The sequence below is a fragment of the Venustampulla echinocandica genome (genome assembly GCF_003357145.1).
Source record: "Venustampulla echinocandica strain BP 5553 chromosome Unknown scaffold_12, whole genome shotgun sequence".
In the NCBI taxonomy this organism is placed as follows: domain Eukaryota; kingdom Fungi; phylum Ascomycota; class Leotiomycetes; order Helotiales; family Pleuroascaceae; genus Venustampulla; species Venustampulla echinocandica.
Window position 1 is genome coordinate 159,873 of NW_022474217.1, and position 15,434 is coordinate 175,306.

The following is a 15,434-nucleotide window of genomic DNA, read 5'->3' on the forward strand; positions in this document are numbered from 1 at the left end:
CGATATTCTCAGTAGGGATTTTAGGCCCTATATGCTGTCTCTTATACACATCTAGATGTGTATAAGAGACAGAAATTACCCCGTGGGTGATCCTTACCACGACGCTATGGTACGGTACTCGTATATCGTGGCCTGTAAGCGCGGGTCCATGCAGGTCTCGGCACTCTCCATAAGCCTACAATAGATATAACTTCGAAGGATTAAATAGGGGGGAGAGGACGATACGCTTGCTCTCTTCTTCTTCGTCCTATCTTATTCATTATCTGCTTCTTCTCTCTGCGAGCAATTCCACGAGAACCCTTGCTCTGCCTACAATTGAATGTGCTATGAACATGCTCGTCCACGACCTGGGCTTTTCTCGTCGTGCGTGCGACCGCTGCCACGGCCAAAAGCTTCGTTGTCCACGAGAGAATAATAATGAAGGATGTCTGCGCTGCGCCAGGGCGGGCGTTCGATGTACTCCAAGGCCGGTGAGATCGCGGCCCCGCGCACGATCCAACGCCACTGCTCAGCCTGCTGGTAAGCAATATCCCAGAACGCTCGTTCTTGGGTGGGCCGAAGAAGGATGGAAGGTTTACTTGAAGAACAGGAAACCAGGAAGAAACCACTAATCAAATGAACCAAGAGTTTTCGGATTACTTCAATCTCTCCCCGATGAGCCTGCCGGATATTCCGGCCGATTTGGATCTTGGATTGGAATCCTCCTCCTTGCAGGCCAACATTGATCCTTCACTAACCGCTGGCTATGTGCATACCGGCGCGGATTTGGGGGCGCACAACCGCCACACAAGTCAACAACAAAATACTCCAGCAGAGTCTCGCCCGAGGACTGCTGATCAACCCGAACAAGCACATCGAAGTGAGCCACTCAATGGTGAAGCTTCGGAAGGGTTGAATGAATTCACTTCATTCTCGCCTACGATGCTCCCTTATTACCCCCCGAACTATTCCAGGCATCGCATCTCCCTGGCAAGGAACATGTCCCCCCCGCAGGATGCAAACCAACAAGGTCAATATGAAACAATGATGGATTTTATTCAACAGGACGGAAATGCCAATACTACCGACGGTACAGATACAAGAACTGATCACGGCTACAGTCACGGAATATCTTCTTCCAGTCTGCTGCAATCCATCGGCGGCAATACACAAAGCTCCAGCTCAGGTACCTTAAGCGGCTTAGGGCAGCTAGACCAGCACCAGGAGGAAACATCAAATCCGAATGCTGAGATCCATCCCCCAGCCGTAACATCATGGATTCGCAGACTATCAGATATGAACATGCAACTCCATCAGCACATGGTGTCCATCCCCCTGGTTGGAACAGGGCAGGGGGGTCAAGGAACTAATAGTGGAAATTCTCCAAACTCCACGGAGGCTGATAAACGACTTCCGGTGGATCACACGTTTAAACTCTCATATCAATATATGGAACTGTTGAACAGCATCTTCTCTCAATTAAAATCACGCAGATGCGGCAATGCTTCACAGAAGGCCGCAGATCTCACACTAGACCAACCCTCTCAGCTGCTTGTCTTATCCAGCTACCTATGCCTCGTCGAATCATATGGAGTGATCCTACAGCACATCAAGGCATGGACTGAAGTCCCGCTAAAGATGGGAACAGGAAGCGGCGCATCTGCTTTAGACGATAAGGGAAATGGTCTTGACTTCCCAATCAAGCTCCCAAGCCTCGTTGTTGGCTCCTTTGAGCTACCAGACTTCTCCTCAACCCGACCGCTTGTTTTGGTATGCATCGTCGAAACAACTATGATGCATATGCATGCTCTAGTTAGCGACGGAATGAAACTTGCATCAAACACTGATTACGGTTCGTTGACGGAGACTGCCAATTCGTCCCCTCGTGCGGAGAAGCGCATGATTGGGGTTGGTGGTAGCAGTGATGGGCTTAGTAGCGTGGCTAAGGTGACACTGCAGGCGATCGAAGCCCATGAAGATTCCACACTACAGCTAATACATGTAGTCTGGAAAATGGCTCTTCGATGTGCCATGCTTTGATCTCGGAAGGTCTGCCTTTCTAAGGGGGGGGGKGGGGGGGKGGTCGTTGTTTATAGGTTGTGTTGATAGATGGTATTGGCCGTTGTGTTGTACCTACTGTTTCCCCCCCCCCYCCCCCCMCCMCCGGTATAATTCAAGTAGATCCACTTTGCGAACCATGTGAGCTATTGGTGGAAATACCCCAGGCCCTATAATCCTGGCCCTTGTCACAATAGTGGATCATTAGGGTCATTCCCGAGGCGGGGATAGTAGAGTGCGTAATATATCCAGGGACATAGAATGAAACTCCTACTGACCGAGCACGTGCAGCGTCACGTGCTTCTAGCACGTGACCTACAGAAGGGATATATACTCTTAGAAAAGTCGCACTCTCTCTCTCTCTTCTTCTTTAGCTTAATATCTTCGTACTTACGATTATAGTCGAATAGAGAGATAGTTCTTTACTTTGAAGCACTTTTATTTGCATTCGTGACAGTAAATATAATCAATAAACCGAGATATTTTATACTGTTTACGTATAGTAGCGTGGTGACTTAGTACCGGATCGGACGGGATAGGAGGCTTCTATTTATCTTTGCCTATCTAGTATTATAAATTATCTTACGCCGCGTTTATATAAACGGCGAAGATGGGTAGAAGAACAATAAAAAATTTGCCACCGGTTAACTCTCTGAGAGTAGAGCTGTCTGAAATGCAATCGTATCCCTCCGGAAAACATGGCAGTTATAGAATCTGCCCTTACAATCACACTTCGACGCCTAGTCCCTACGCCTTGCCTACACCCACTGGAGGCGGTAGTTATGTTAGAGCACACGTTCGATCCTTGAATAACGTTGCCGTGTCCATGACCGTCCCGTTCTTGGAAGCCACGTATTCGTGCGTCATATGCGTGCAGTTGTGGAAAGTGAGTCTCGACCAGCCATAGACACCATCCGTGACATCAAGACCGAAGCGCTGGTAGGGCTTCGGAGCCGCTAGTGCGCTGAGCCCGGAATAGTGGCCCGCTGCGCCATTGGTGACTGTTCTTACTGTTAGCTGCTGGAGATGGAAAAGGTTGACAAGAGAGAGGTGGGGGAACATACTATACCAAGGCGCACTTGGGTTGTCCAACTCGTTCGGATCAATGACGCCGTCCGCAATCGGTGCAGAGCGCTGGTACAGATGTGAGTGTCCCGAGATGACAAGGTCCACGCCATACTGGATGAGAAGGGGTTCGAAAACATCCTTGCAATCCCAGCAGATGGTCTTTGAGACGTTCGCATACGACAGGTACCACGGTCTGTGCCCTGCGACGATTACCCACGGGGTCTTGGTCCTGTCTACCGATGCCAGATCCTGCTCCAGCCAATCAGTCTGCGCATTCTTAGTCGCGCCGAAAGGGCCAGCATCGACATTAGATACACCTCCCAGCTCCTCGGGACCGACATGTCCGTGGCCAAGATCGGTCTCGGTGTCGAGCTGAATGTAATGCACCATGCCTTGATCAAAGGAGTACCAGAAGTTGCCGGTCCCGCCGCTCTGTGCGGACGGCATACGGAAGCGGTTTATGAAACCCGTGAAGTTAGTCTGGCCAGGCATACAGATAGACTCAGTATACGTGATATTGTGGGCGGGGTCCTTGGCACCGCCTACATCACAATCAGCCTCGTGGTTACCTGGCCCAACCATGTATGCCATGCGGGTAGTGATGGGCGTCATCTGGTCGTAGAAATTGTTCTGGATGGATTCGTATACGATGGCACCATCAGCGATTGTGGTGTTGGGCAGATATCCTTCAATTTCTTCCTTCAGCCAATAATCCGCGTATGACATGTCGCCAGCTGCAGGTCTCGTTTAGCACTTGCCTCCTGGCAGGTTGAGAGAGGGGGGATTACGCTGCCATAGGAAGTCAAACGTGTCTATCACCGCTTGAAGTGACTGCATGGTATTATTGTCGTTTGGCCCCAGTATTGCTCCCGGGGGAACGCCCTCTCCAGCCGAGGTGCTCAAGCCATCTGAGCCCATCGTGCCGAGATCGATGGCTACGGCTATCGAATACGGCGTGCCATCGCCGGCGGGTCGGGCCGTACGGAAGCTGTACGGGGCGACCGTGGCGTTGTCAAACAGAAGCGGCTCGGGGAGGTAGTAGTACAGGGTATCCGGCTGCAGACCGGTCAAAGTGACATGGTTATTATAGGTGAGCGCGGTGTCGTATGTCACCGAGACATTAGACTCGGCGTAGAAGGGCAGATAGTGTGGTTGAAAGCCGTAGTTGACCCTCGGGCTGTCGAGCTGGTAGAAGGTATTCCACGTTACCGTCATGCCGGTGGGTCCCGCATATGCGAGACGGACCTGAGAGTTGATGACGCCATCCGTCAGCGTTTCTGGGTTGGCTCCTGGGCGAGCCGGGTAAGGGATTCCCAGGACGGCCAGTATGCTGGCGATAACCGTCCAATCCGTCATGGCTGCTGCAGGCTTGTCGAAGACGGAGGACAACGGGCGGAGGACAAATGACAGAGGACAAGAGACAAGACAAAAGACAAAAGGTAAAGACAGTCGCACCGGCAGGACCGACGAAGATCATTTTCCGGGGGAGAGGGACTCTAAATTGATTGCCACGAGGCACTGCGCACGTTCCAACGGACGGGACGCTTATGAGGTTGGTAGTCAACGGACGGAAGCCACCGGGGCTCCTGGCGGCCTGCGACGGGACTTCTCATATCGGCCAGCGGAACATTCCCCGGGCAGCCGCACTGAGCAGGTGAAGCTACGTGATATTATTACGTCGTACAGTACTATTAGACACTGCAGTAGTACTCTGTAAACAACTAGGGAGGTCAGACTATTGCCTCGAGGTAGACGACTTAATCAAGCTTCGCGCCAAGTTCGGAACGACGGGAGTGCATGTAGTGCCGTAGGCGATCTTGGCACACGACCTCCTGCGGTATTGAGGCAAGCGTTGGGAATGAGGCCGTGGTGCTACTGCAGTGGTTAGGTAAAGAGAACCTTAATTGCATCAACTAAGAGCGGCACGGAGACAATCTCCGTCAGAATCAATCGTATTTGTCCAGTCAGTGCGGTATCGCTTTGACGCTCTGCTTCCCCGGTGCGAATTTTTCGTTAATGCCATCTCAACCCATCGGACAATCTGCCGGAAACGGTGCTCCAAGACCGTGGTCCCAGGAACGCGAGTACATCGTATGCGCTTCTGTACCTTGTAGAAGAATTGGCCAGGCATCGTCGCTTGATAGTATAAACGATCAGCACGCACGACGTCCTGGATCGACGACGATGACCGACTACCAAATGCCCTCCTTGCCTGGAGCATCTCTCATCGGCATCCGCGAAGATGAACGAGCTCAACACGGAGCTCGCGGTTCTCTGGTTCCTCACGGGCACAGGAGTTGCCATCATGCTCCTGCGCCTGGCCCTCCGGAAGTACCAACAACAGGGACTTGTGGCCGGTGACTACCTCACAATGGCGGCCATCGTCACCATCCTGCTACGCGGGTCGGTCATTCATGTTGCGATGGTTTGGGGCACGAACCATATCAGCGCAGCGGCGAGGAAGACGATGGTCTTCACTCCGGAAGTTCTCTACCGGCGTAGGATTGGGTCCGAACTTACCATGATCAATCGTGCTTTGTATACCATATAGTAAATACCCACGAGAAATCCCGGAGCAAAGATTCACACTGACCTCTCTTCCTCAGCACCTGGCTCCAGAAATCCGTCATCATGTGTGTTCTCCACCGCTTGCTCAGGGGCCTGAAGTCGGACAAGCTCACTCGCATCTACTGGGCAGTTCTCGCGGTTACCTTCGTCGTTGCTTTTGTTATGACATTCGTTGAATGCCACCCCTTCAAAGTCTACTTCCAAGTCGTTCCAGACCCCGGGACTTGCCCCCGTGGAGTTCTCCAGCTAGAGGTCTTCTCCGCTCTCAACATGGCTACCGACGCCATGCTCATCGCGCTTCCGCTCCCAGCTCTCCTCAAGATCAAACTACCATTTATGGAGCGTCTCCGTCTCGCCTGTCTATTCCTCGTCGGCCTCTCGATCATCGCAGTGACCATGACAAGGCTCCTAATGAACCGCGTCTTCCTCCATCGCAGCGGCCAGTCGCACAACGTCGCGAACGTTGAGATATTTTTTGAAGCCTTTGTCGCTAATGCGCCAACGATATACGGCCTGCTGAATGTAGAGCGAAAAATCAAGGGTATGTCCGGGGCACGATATCTGACAGGTTCATACGCTAGGCCCCGGTCCGCAGGAGGGAGTAAAGTGGTGAAGACTCACGGCTTGGATTCGGGCCAGTTCTCGTCAGGTCCCATCCAGTCTAAAACCTGGGTTGGCAAAGGCCGGCATGGCAACGAGAGCGACGAGGAGATGATGATCGTAAGTATATGAAATCCTATTTATCCGTTTCTGTCGTCATTTCCTCAATGATATGCATTCTAACATTTTTGGTCAGGAGTTGGAAAGCACTCAGAATGCAGATATCCACGTAATAACGACGACGTCTGTGACGAGGTCGTAGCAGCCCATCACTTCCCATTCCTCAATCGTCTCACAGTGCCTCGACTCTTCTACACGACCAGAAGCAAATTACCTGTATATACATCCTTCTCGAGACCATGAGCTTCCAAAAATTATGATCGCTCAGCTTCGTCAAGCTTTCCAGATTCTTCTTCCGTCTCTTTCAAGAAAAGTTGTATGTTATATTAGATACAGGCGCCGCAGAATTGTATTGGTTCGAACTGGGTTGCGTAGAATCGTGTTATGATTATAATTAGCTATTCTCCCCCCCCCCCCCCCCTAATTACTTGTAATAGTGGGCCCCCTGGCCGTAGGGCTATTTTGTATGGGAGGACAGGGGGCCCACTATTACAAGTAATTAGGGGGGGTAAGAGTAGTAGAATCGTACAATCTTAGGGTATTGTGAGACTCGTTCCCAATTAGACTTAATGTCTCGCTTAGACGAGCCCCCCTACTGTAACTCACCCGCTATGAGACATCTATGGACACGTGATTGAGTCGATGGCGTTGCCAGGGACTATCTCCTTGGTTGTAACTGTGCCACGGTCAAAATGGGTGACCGTAGAAAACGCGACTAATGTGACTAGTTTCATGTAATTACAAGGAATTGTATAATGTAATAGCGCCAAATGAATAGAACCCCTGTCACCCCACCAAATTCCCGGTGCGCTACTAGGGTGGTTGTGGTCGCCGTACTAACCCATGGAATTGGCACAGTTGCAACTAAGGAGATAAACAGGGGTCAATTCCCTCCTGTACTAAAGATTTTATTACAATATTCTGTAAGAGGTACAGCTCCCGTTCTTGCCACTAAGCATGCGTGTGAAGCTTCGCCTTCAACTGTAGACGAACCTATTCCAATCTATATGTCAACATGAATGCATCCAAGCATTCTTTACATTGAACAATCCCCAGATACATCACAGCTGTACATATCAACATACGGACATACGCTTCGAGTTATACCGTGTAGCGACTAACCTCCCGCGTTGCCAGCATGGCGAGATCAAAAAGCCCTTACCTCACACGCTTCCTTTCCGACTTCACCCTCGGATTCTCCGATGGCTTGACCGTCCCTTTCGCCCTCACCGCAGGGCTCAGCTCCCTGGGGAAAGCAGATACCGTCATATACGCAGGTCTCGCTGAATTGTGTGCGGGGAGCATTAGCATGGGCATCGGTGGTTATCTCTCCGCCTTGGACGAGGTTCCTTCTTCAAAAGGATATAGCGACGAGCTTAGGGGCCATGGCGACGAAGCGGAATTGAGAGGCATATTCCACGATGCAAGCTCGCGGAGCTCGACTATTAACACTAGCGACGATATTAACGAGAAGGATGACCAGGAATCAAGCGAGGATCTCATCCGCTACCACCTCGAGCCTCTGGCGCTTCCGAACATCAAGGTACTAGAGATCCTTGCGACGCTTCGCAACCGTCCGGGTGGTGTCGGACACGCTGTTCTTAGCTTACAACAACATAATGCGGCGGCAGAGACACCCTTTGATCAACTTCCAATCGTGCCCGTCTCCTCGGGGCTGTCCATCTCGCTGGGTTATGCTATTGGCGGCATCATCCCCCTCTTTCCGTATTTCTTTGCTTCAACCGTTGGCAGGGGTCTGCAATGGAGCATAGCTATGTTTCTAATGGCCCTCATCGCATTTGGCACCGGAAAGAGCTGGGTTCTGCGCGGTGAAGAGAGGACCCTGAAGAGGAGCCTATGGGAAGGGTTTCAGATGCTCATCTTAGGCAGTGTGGCTGCCGCTGCTTCCGTCATTTGTGTGAATCTTGTTGGGGGAAATGCTAAATCGTTAAATGAGGAGGGGTAAGGATACGTTAGTCTATTCAACCTGGGCGTGGGAACTTGTAGCTTTAGGGGTGCCAGTTGACTGAATGGGTCCCGGGAAATAGGGAAAGTGGTTTGATACAGTACCAGACTCATCTTGACTGAGAACACTGAGATGATCTATATACTGTATTGAGGTGGTCTTTCGAGGTTGACGGGCCAGGACGCGCCTGGACAGAGTTTGTAATTATATAATATCAACGGGATCCTGAAGGCTTGGCTCACGTTGGATCTTGGGTTATTATACATAATATTGTAAGCATTTAGTACTGTAGCAACCGTGGGGATGCAGAGAGCGCTTGACAGATGCTCAAGAACTTGGCGGGCCCACTCGTCCCGTTCCCTCGATATAAATGTAATAAATTAATTTTATATTTATAATTATTCTAATTAACTTCTTTTTAATCTAATTATATTTTAGTAAACTATATTATAATATTAAACTGAAGTTCTTAGTTATATATATATAAAAGAAAGAGTAAATACTAAGAGTTTATATATCTAAATAGTTCTATTTATTTATATACTAATTCTAGTATAAATAAAAATATAAAAACAAAAATAAATAATTAGTAGTCTTTTAGATCTCTACTATAATAATATTAGAGTTTAAGTAACAGGAGCTTTTTGTTGTAGAGTTCTAGTAAATTACCGAAATTATTAGATAATTATAACACTAGCTTTTACTATTTCCTGGGCGTTGAGGTATTTATTATTTATCACGTTGATTGGGTTAATTCAATATACATATCTGGGGTGTCATAATGTTTGACGTTCCCCTTCGTGTTGAGCATCAGTCTGAATCACTAGTACTTCTGAGGGTCATTTGAATGCACTATCATTGTCCTTGAGACAAGAATCTCTCTTATTTCTCAACTGTAACGATACTAACACAACGATCAAGGCAACCGCCTCCCACACTAGCAGTCAACTACGGAGCGACACTCACTTCTTTGAACTCCGGATAAGTGGGTTTTCCGGCTTGATCAAGATTCACAACGTTTCCATCAACGACGTACGTCTCTATCCAACCGATGCTGATTTCAGCGCCAGTACCGTTGACGAAGGGTTCCTCCTCTGCCTGTAGCGCCTGAAAGTCCGCGTCAGCCGCCCCCTTATAAAACGTTTCCATATCGCGGAACAAGAATTCGACCTGAGCGTCGTAGTCGCGGACAACCCATGGGCTTCCACGCATTTTGTTCAGTTCCGATGTAAAGCTACGGAACGACTTAGGGGCGAAGAACTAACGAGGCTGTTATTACTGACTATCCTGCGAGAGGGACGCAAGATTTGACTTGAGGTAACACGAAGGAGATTCCCTTGTAGGCTTCTCTTTAGTATGTACTCACCATAGAAAACCCCTCAATGCCATTCTTAGCATGAAGCTTAGCCGCGCGGGCGGCATGCTGTTCAGTGACCCAGCGGTGGAAGTCTTCTTCAGTGACGTTAGGCTGGCGGTAGTGGGCCACGGTCATACGCAAGAGGCGCTTCTTTTGAATGGGTTCGGCCATTGTAACGCAAAATTTGGGAGGGCTGCAGAACTGTATATCTCTAATTTGCTCTTGCCAACGGCTTTATGCACAGGGAAGCCGAGATGCTGAGTCGTCTATGTGGATAATAAAGAACACTGGTAGTGAAATCGGGAGGTTGAGTGACTGTGATGGATCATATCAACTGGCCCGATGTTTCCCGCGCCCGAAAGCCATCGCCGAAGGGTGGGGGGGGGGTTCGGCATCTCGTCCTTGCTTGTAGGATTACCCATCTACACGTGTGTTAATCAGTTGATTCCTAGCTTACCTACTCATATTATGATCGGATGCTCTTCCAGAATAGTCAGTGGTCTACAATTTATGCAATGTGGTCGAGTCTCTGGTCACCTAGATGTGAGCACTAGTTTTGACATTTGCGCTTGAACCACTATTATGGTAAATTTAAGATCTGCTGGATGAAAGAAATGCAAGTTGAATCGTACCGTAGGATCAGCATATATTTTTGAATTTATGGTTATTATGTTTTGTGAGAAATAAAATGGAAAAGTCGGTCTATGAAAAGATAGCCTCTATCACATCCTCGTCGACTACTGACCGGTCTACAAAATCGAAAATACTAATTCCCATTGGTAGTAGGATTGACCAAAGCAGTGGACAGCATCAAAGCACTATGTCTTTCAGGTTCGGGAAGATCATATGCAGCCAAATCAACACCAGAGAACCCAGCCTTCTTGAGCAGTTCATCCCACTGCTCAGGAGACTGCAAGGGGCTCTCAATTCTCCCCTCTTCCACGCCTGCCCACCACCCAGCAAGCGGGCCAAATATAAGGTTATAGAAAGGAGTTAATCTAGTGAGCTCTACAAGACCAAGGACACCGCCGGGCTTTAGCAATTTGTGAATAGAGCTCAACGACTTGGTTAGAGATTTGGTGGCATGAATGACGTTCGCGGCGAAGATCAAGTCGTAGGAGTGCTCCTCGAAACCTTGCTTCACCGGATCGTCTTCAACGTTCAAAATCTTGAAGGTTAAAAGAGGCTTCCATTTCTTCAGTGTTGTTTCGCCTGTACCGAAGAACCCTGGCGAGAGGTCGGTGTACATGTATTGAGCACAGAACGGCTCGCCGTTGGTACTGCATTGACTGAGAACCTGGAAAGTTGTGCCTCCTGTTCCAGCGCCGATTTCCAGAATCCTGACGTTCTTTTTCTGGGAGGTGAGCTTTTTGGCATATTCGGCTAGGTAGCGATTAGATCGCGCACCTTCATCAGAGAGGTATATGCGGAAGAGCAAGTTATCTCTCGTGATATGGGCAAGTGGATGAGTTTTGCCTGTCAGAAGGTTAACAATATCAGGGCCCATTCTCGCAATAGCCTCGCCCTCAATCCCTAGTTTAGAGGTCAAGCTCTGGAGCCCTTCTTTAGTAATGGGTGCTTCCTGAACGAGTTTTTGTCCCTCCTCAGAATCAGCAAAGTCTTGCAAAACTTTCCACCAGTGAAGCCGATAATCTTGCTTGGGACTCAATCCGCGACTACGCATCTCCTTGACAGCCAAGTCCACGTAACGAGCAGTAGCAGCAGAGGAAAGGTTGAACTTCTCCGTCGGGGTCATACCAACTTCGTCGGATTGCAAGGGTGTTTTAATAGACTCCAACATCTCAGCTGTAACATGGATACCACCAACTGTGCTATTTTTGTTCCCAATGCCGTTGCTGGCCTTCTCAGCCCTATCGAGAGGCGTAAACTCCATGCTTGACCACTTAGATTCAAGTTCCTTGGTGAGCCAAGGCTCCAAGTTCACCATTCCACCAAAGTAAAACATGATCTTTGACTGCTTCCCTGGAATGTTGGTGCCGACGAACCAGGAACCTTGCTCATGAGCGTGTTGCGATAGGAACGTGCTAGCCCATAGTTCCTCGACGTGGGTGGTCCACGCATTCATAGCCTCCTTAGACACGTTAATCTTGGCAAGTTTGTTCTCCTCCATATGCTCAATGGTTTTGCCGATCCAGTTTGCTGATACTTCTAAACTGACCGGCATGTTTCCTGCAGGCAAATGAGGACCGCAGACTATGAACATGTTTGGAAAGTCATGGACCAGGACACCAGCGAATGTTCCTAGCCTCTGAGTCCAAGTGTCACGCAGTGACTTGTTTTGGCTGCCTCTAATGTCTATCTTGTTCATTGCACCAGTGCCGGCATCGAAACCTAGCGCCAAGATGATGATGTCAAGCTCGTATTCTGCTCCAGAAGCGGTCTTGATACCATTCTCGGACATATCAATCTCATCTTTGCTGACGTCAACTAGCTTGACATTTGGTCGATTGAAAGCCTGATAATATCCATCACCGGCAGGTGGACGTCTTGCACCAAAGGGATAGTGCGGGCATAGGAGATCAGCGGTATCTGGGTCCTGGACGATTGCATGAATCTTGTCACGGATATAGTCTGATGCAACCTTGTTGGCATCCGGATCCACGAAACAATCATCAAATGTACCAAGCTGGAAATCGAAACAACCACGTTCCCAGCCATTATCAAAAATACGTCGAATCTGTTCGGGGTCACCAACACCCGCGACAGTTCTCCCAGAGTGCTTCACTGCGTGACCAGCTAAGTTGACTTTAGCGATTTCCCAAACCGCATCGAAGTTTTTCTTGACTTCTTCCGTTTGGTACTCGTCGAGGGCATAGTTTCGCGCCGCGAGAACGTAATTAGGTGTTCGTTGAAAGACGGCCAATTGTTTCGCGGCCGGGGCAATCTTGGTGATTATTTGGATGCCGCTTGACCCTGTGCCGACTACACCGACGCGCTTGTTGCGGAAGTCTACCCCATGCTCTGGCCAAGTAGATGCTTGATACACTTCTCCTTTGAAAGACTTAAGCCCGGGGAATGACGGCTCCTTGGGAATTGATACAATGCCTGTGGCAGCGAGGAAGTATCGAGAGGTGGCCACACCTCCGGTTGCAGTGGTGATGGTCCAGAGACTGTCGCTGTCGCTGTAGTGCGCTGATTCAACTTGTGTGTCGAATTCTATGTTTTTGCGTAAGTCGTAACGGTCAATGATACGGCCCAAGTACCATTGGAGCTCTTCTTGGGTGGGATAGCGTTCAGTAAAGTACCACTCTTCCAGCAGCTCTGGCAAGAACTTCAAGGCGTAGACCCAAGCCTCTCCATCGGTTCGACATCCAGGATAGCGATTCCAGCACCATGTGCCTCCTACATCTGACGCGTTGTCGAAGCACTTTGCGGTCAAACCTAGTCGATCAAGTTCCCATAGCGATCTGACACCACTGAAGCCTGCGCCAATGACAATGGCATCATAGTCTGGAGTCTTGTTGGGCATGATTAGCCACGGAATGTTAATCGTGTCGTGATAATGGAATGTTGATGTAATCAACCTTGAAAATTGCCTGAGCTACTACACAGAGTGTTTAATCGATGACATACAATACAAGAACGAGTCGTGATACCCTTACCCCCCTTGAAAATATAATCACCCTCCCTTTCGCAATCGGCATCGGCTTTTGATACTTTTGATACTACCGAATTCGACGACTATAAGGGTTATATGGATAGGAATCACAACTAGTATGTATAGTGATTAGTCTTTTGAATACAGCACCGTTTGCTAAAGGCCCCCTATACCGGGGCGGCCCGGCCCCACCGAATCGCTTATGGGTGCCGAGACCTCGGCACCGGGTCGTGCCGCGCTGTATTAGGTGACCCTGCATTCCTATGTCACGCGAATGCGCACCCGTAACATTACCCCGCTATTTACTTCGTAGAGTCTCTGTTCCTAAAGCCAGGGGGTTATTTTACGAAATAGAGCCAGCAGTCCTTGGTGTTCCTTCTCGGCTGGCGATTAAGCGTCCAGCCGGAAATGTGGGTAAGCCGATTCGGTCCCCAATGAGGAATAGGGGCCGAATCCGAAAGAACCCAGGACATATCACCTGTATAAAACCGATAGACTCGGCGTGAAATATGAATTTAGGTGGAGAGTATCAAAATCAAATTCACAGTCGCTGCGTCAAGAGTACCGCATTGCACTGCCTATCAACGCATTAAAGTCGATTCACACGCGGGCAACCAACGTCCCCTGATGTCTTCTCTATTCAGCACGGATAATGCCCCTCAGCTAGGAAGCGCTCTTCTCCGCCTCTCTCCGCTAGTCATCTCATCAGCGTCCTTGATGTTTAGCTGGGCTCAGGACGTCTCCCTTGGCGCTTTCTTACACCCATCCCTGCGCAACGATGCAGCCCACCCTAGCGGCACGATCCTCCCGCGCTATCTGCCCGCCTTCATGAAGCCAGGCATCTGGGGAATTGGGTTGACGTACCCGCCAGCCACTGTCCTGTGCGTTATCAACGGTCTTAGCGGCCAGAGCCAGGATGTCCGTAAGCTGTATTTCGCCGGAGCTCTCTTCAGTATCGCCCACTTTTGCTGGGGTCCGTCCATGTTTGCTATTCTTGGCCGCATTGGGGATCCCAAGACGGCTGGAGTCCCGAATGAGGATGCGCTCGAGACTTGGCTACCCAAACACCACGCCCGAACGCTCTTGGTGAACGTACCGGCGTTCTTGTGCATCTTGGCTGCTACTTTGGCCACTGTCACCGAGGGCCTCCAGTGAGCCTTTGATCGACGGCAGGGATTGGTCTACGGAGTGCTGTTTACACTCTCTGTTGATCTTCGGCATCTCTTCCGTTTCAGGGTAGGATTTACATGTATTTCCATCCTGATCCCGACCACGTAACAGGCTACCTAAGTGCGTTGCGCTGCAGAATGCTATATTTTCCCCAAAACTGCTTGCCCTCCGTTGTGTTTTCTCAATATGTCTTAGCTTGACCATATTAAGAGGCAAGGTCTAGAATTGTGTGGTGTTAAATTTAGTCTACAAGTAGTCACACAAAAGTTGCATTCTAACTACATGTTCACTCTGTGATATCTTCAAGGATCAAGCCTCGTCACCTGCATGAGTCTACCGTAATTACAGTTCGCTTCAGACTTTTCTGAGCCCAAACCACAGTTATGGGCCAACTGAGAACGGGCACCTTAGCTCCAAGAGTTTCGTGGGCAACCATAGTTCCTACGCGCAGGAAGCCAGACGCTCTAACAGGACCTGCCACAACATCCAAGTTTGCTAAATTTGCAGGAGTCCCAATCTTGACCCAATCAAAGTGGATGCTTCAGCATGTGCAAGTGATTTTTGGTAGGAAATGAGCTAGTAACCTGTACTCTAGATCAGAGATGGGCCATAAAAGCGCAAAGATACCAGTGTTGCCGTCAGAAGTGCCTGAGTCAAGAATTCGGAGGTTAGGTCGAGTAGTATCCAAAGGTGCGAGCACGAGACTATCGCCCATGGCTATCTTTGCTGCATCATCGTTTGCCTGGAGGCGTTCGTTCTCGCTTTCTGGTGGTTTTAGCTGCGAGATTGGTCCCGTGCTTAATAAGTCAACCCATCTTTTCAACCACGGCCAGACTAGTTACTTACAAGCTCATGCTACCTGTATAAATGCCCAATTTCGACGATAGTTATGAGAAAGGCCAGCCCTGGAACTGAGATGCTCCTCTGAC

At 49.5% G+C, this 15,434-nt stretch overlaps 7 protein-coding genes across 7 annotated transcripts; 4 read left to right on the forward strand and 3 right to left on the reverse strand.

Moving 5' to 3' along the window:
* Nucleotides 1–615: 615 nt before the first annotated feature.
* On the forward strand, nucleotides 616–2,019 carry BP5553_09823 (uncharacterized protein; the record flags this gene model as incomplete). The annotated part of the gene is made up of 1 exon (XM_032018446.1): nucleotides 616–2,019. The coding sequence occupies one exon, from the start codon at nucleotides 616–618 to the stop codon at nucleotides 2,017–2,019; it is 1,404 nt and encodes a 467-aa protein (XP_031865283.1).
* Nucleotides 2,020–2,817: 798 nt separating this feature from the next.
* Nucleotides 2,818–4,461, reverse strand: BP5553_09824 (Purple acid phosphatase; the record flags this gene model as incomplete). The annotated part of the gene is made up of 3 exons (XM_032018447.1): nucleotides 2,818–3,038; nucleotides 3,102–3,839; nucleotides 3,894–4,461. 3 exons carry the CDS (start codon nucleotides 4,459–4,461, stop codon nucleotides 2,818–2,820), a joined length of 1,527 nt encoding a protein of 508 aa, XP_031865284.1.
* Nucleotides 4,462–5,347: 886 nt separating this feature from the next.
* Nucleotides 5,348–6,535, forward strand: BP5553_09825 (uncharacterized protein; the record flags this gene model as incomplete). Its single annotated transcript, XM_032018448.1, has 3 exons — nucleotides 5,348–5,655; nucleotides 5,712–6,393; nucleotides 6,470–6,535. 3 exons carry the CDS (start codon nucleotides 5,348–5,350, stop codon nucleotides 6,533–6,535), a joined length of 1,056 nt encoding a protein of 351 aa, XP_031865285.1.
* A 996-nt stretch (nucleotides 6,536–7,531) lies between these two features.
* Nucleotides 7,532–8,359, forward strand: BP5553_09826 (Vacuolar iron transporter Ccc1; the record flags this gene model as incomplete). The annotated part of the gene is made up of 1 exon (XM_032018449.1): nucleotides 7,532–8,359. The coding sequence occupies one exon, from the start codon at nucleotides 7,532–7,534 to the stop codon at nucleotides 8,357–8,359; it is 828 nt and encodes a 275-aa protein (XP_031865286.1).
* Nucleotides 8,360–9,307: 948 nt separating this feature from the next.
* Nucleotides 9,308–9,887, reverse strand: BP5553_09827 (Uncharacterized protein; the record flags this gene model as incomplete). The annotated part of the gene is made up of 2 exons (XM_032018450.1): nucleotides 9,308–9,619; nucleotides 9,726–9,887. The coding sequence occupies 2 exons, from the start codon at nucleotides 9,885–9,887 to the stop codon at nucleotides 9,308–9,310; spliced, it is 474 nt and encodes a 157-aa protein (XP_031865287.1).
* Nucleotides 9,888–10,482: 595 nt separating this feature from the next.
* Nucleotides 10,483–13,206, reverse strand: BP5553_09828 (Uncharacterized protein; the record flags this gene model as incomplete). The annotated part of the gene is made up of 1 exon (XM_032018451.1): nucleotides 10,483–13,206. The coding sequence occupies one exon, from the start codon at nucleotides 13,204–13,206 to the stop codon at nucleotides 10,483–10,485; it is 2,724 nt and encodes a 907-aa protein (XP_031865288.1).
* A 756-nt stretch (nucleotides 13,207–13,962) lies between these two features.
* BP5553_09829 (Uncharacterized protein) lies at nucleotides 13,963–14,490 on the forward strand (the record flags this gene model as incomplete). Its single annotated transcript, XM_032018452.1, has 1 exon — nucleotides 13,963–14,490. One exon carries the CDS (start codon nucleotides 13,963–13,965, stop codon nucleotides 14,488–14,490), a length of 528 nt encoding a protein of 175 aa, XP_031865289.1.
* Between the last annotated feature and the right edge of the window lie 944 nt (nucleotides 14,491–15,434).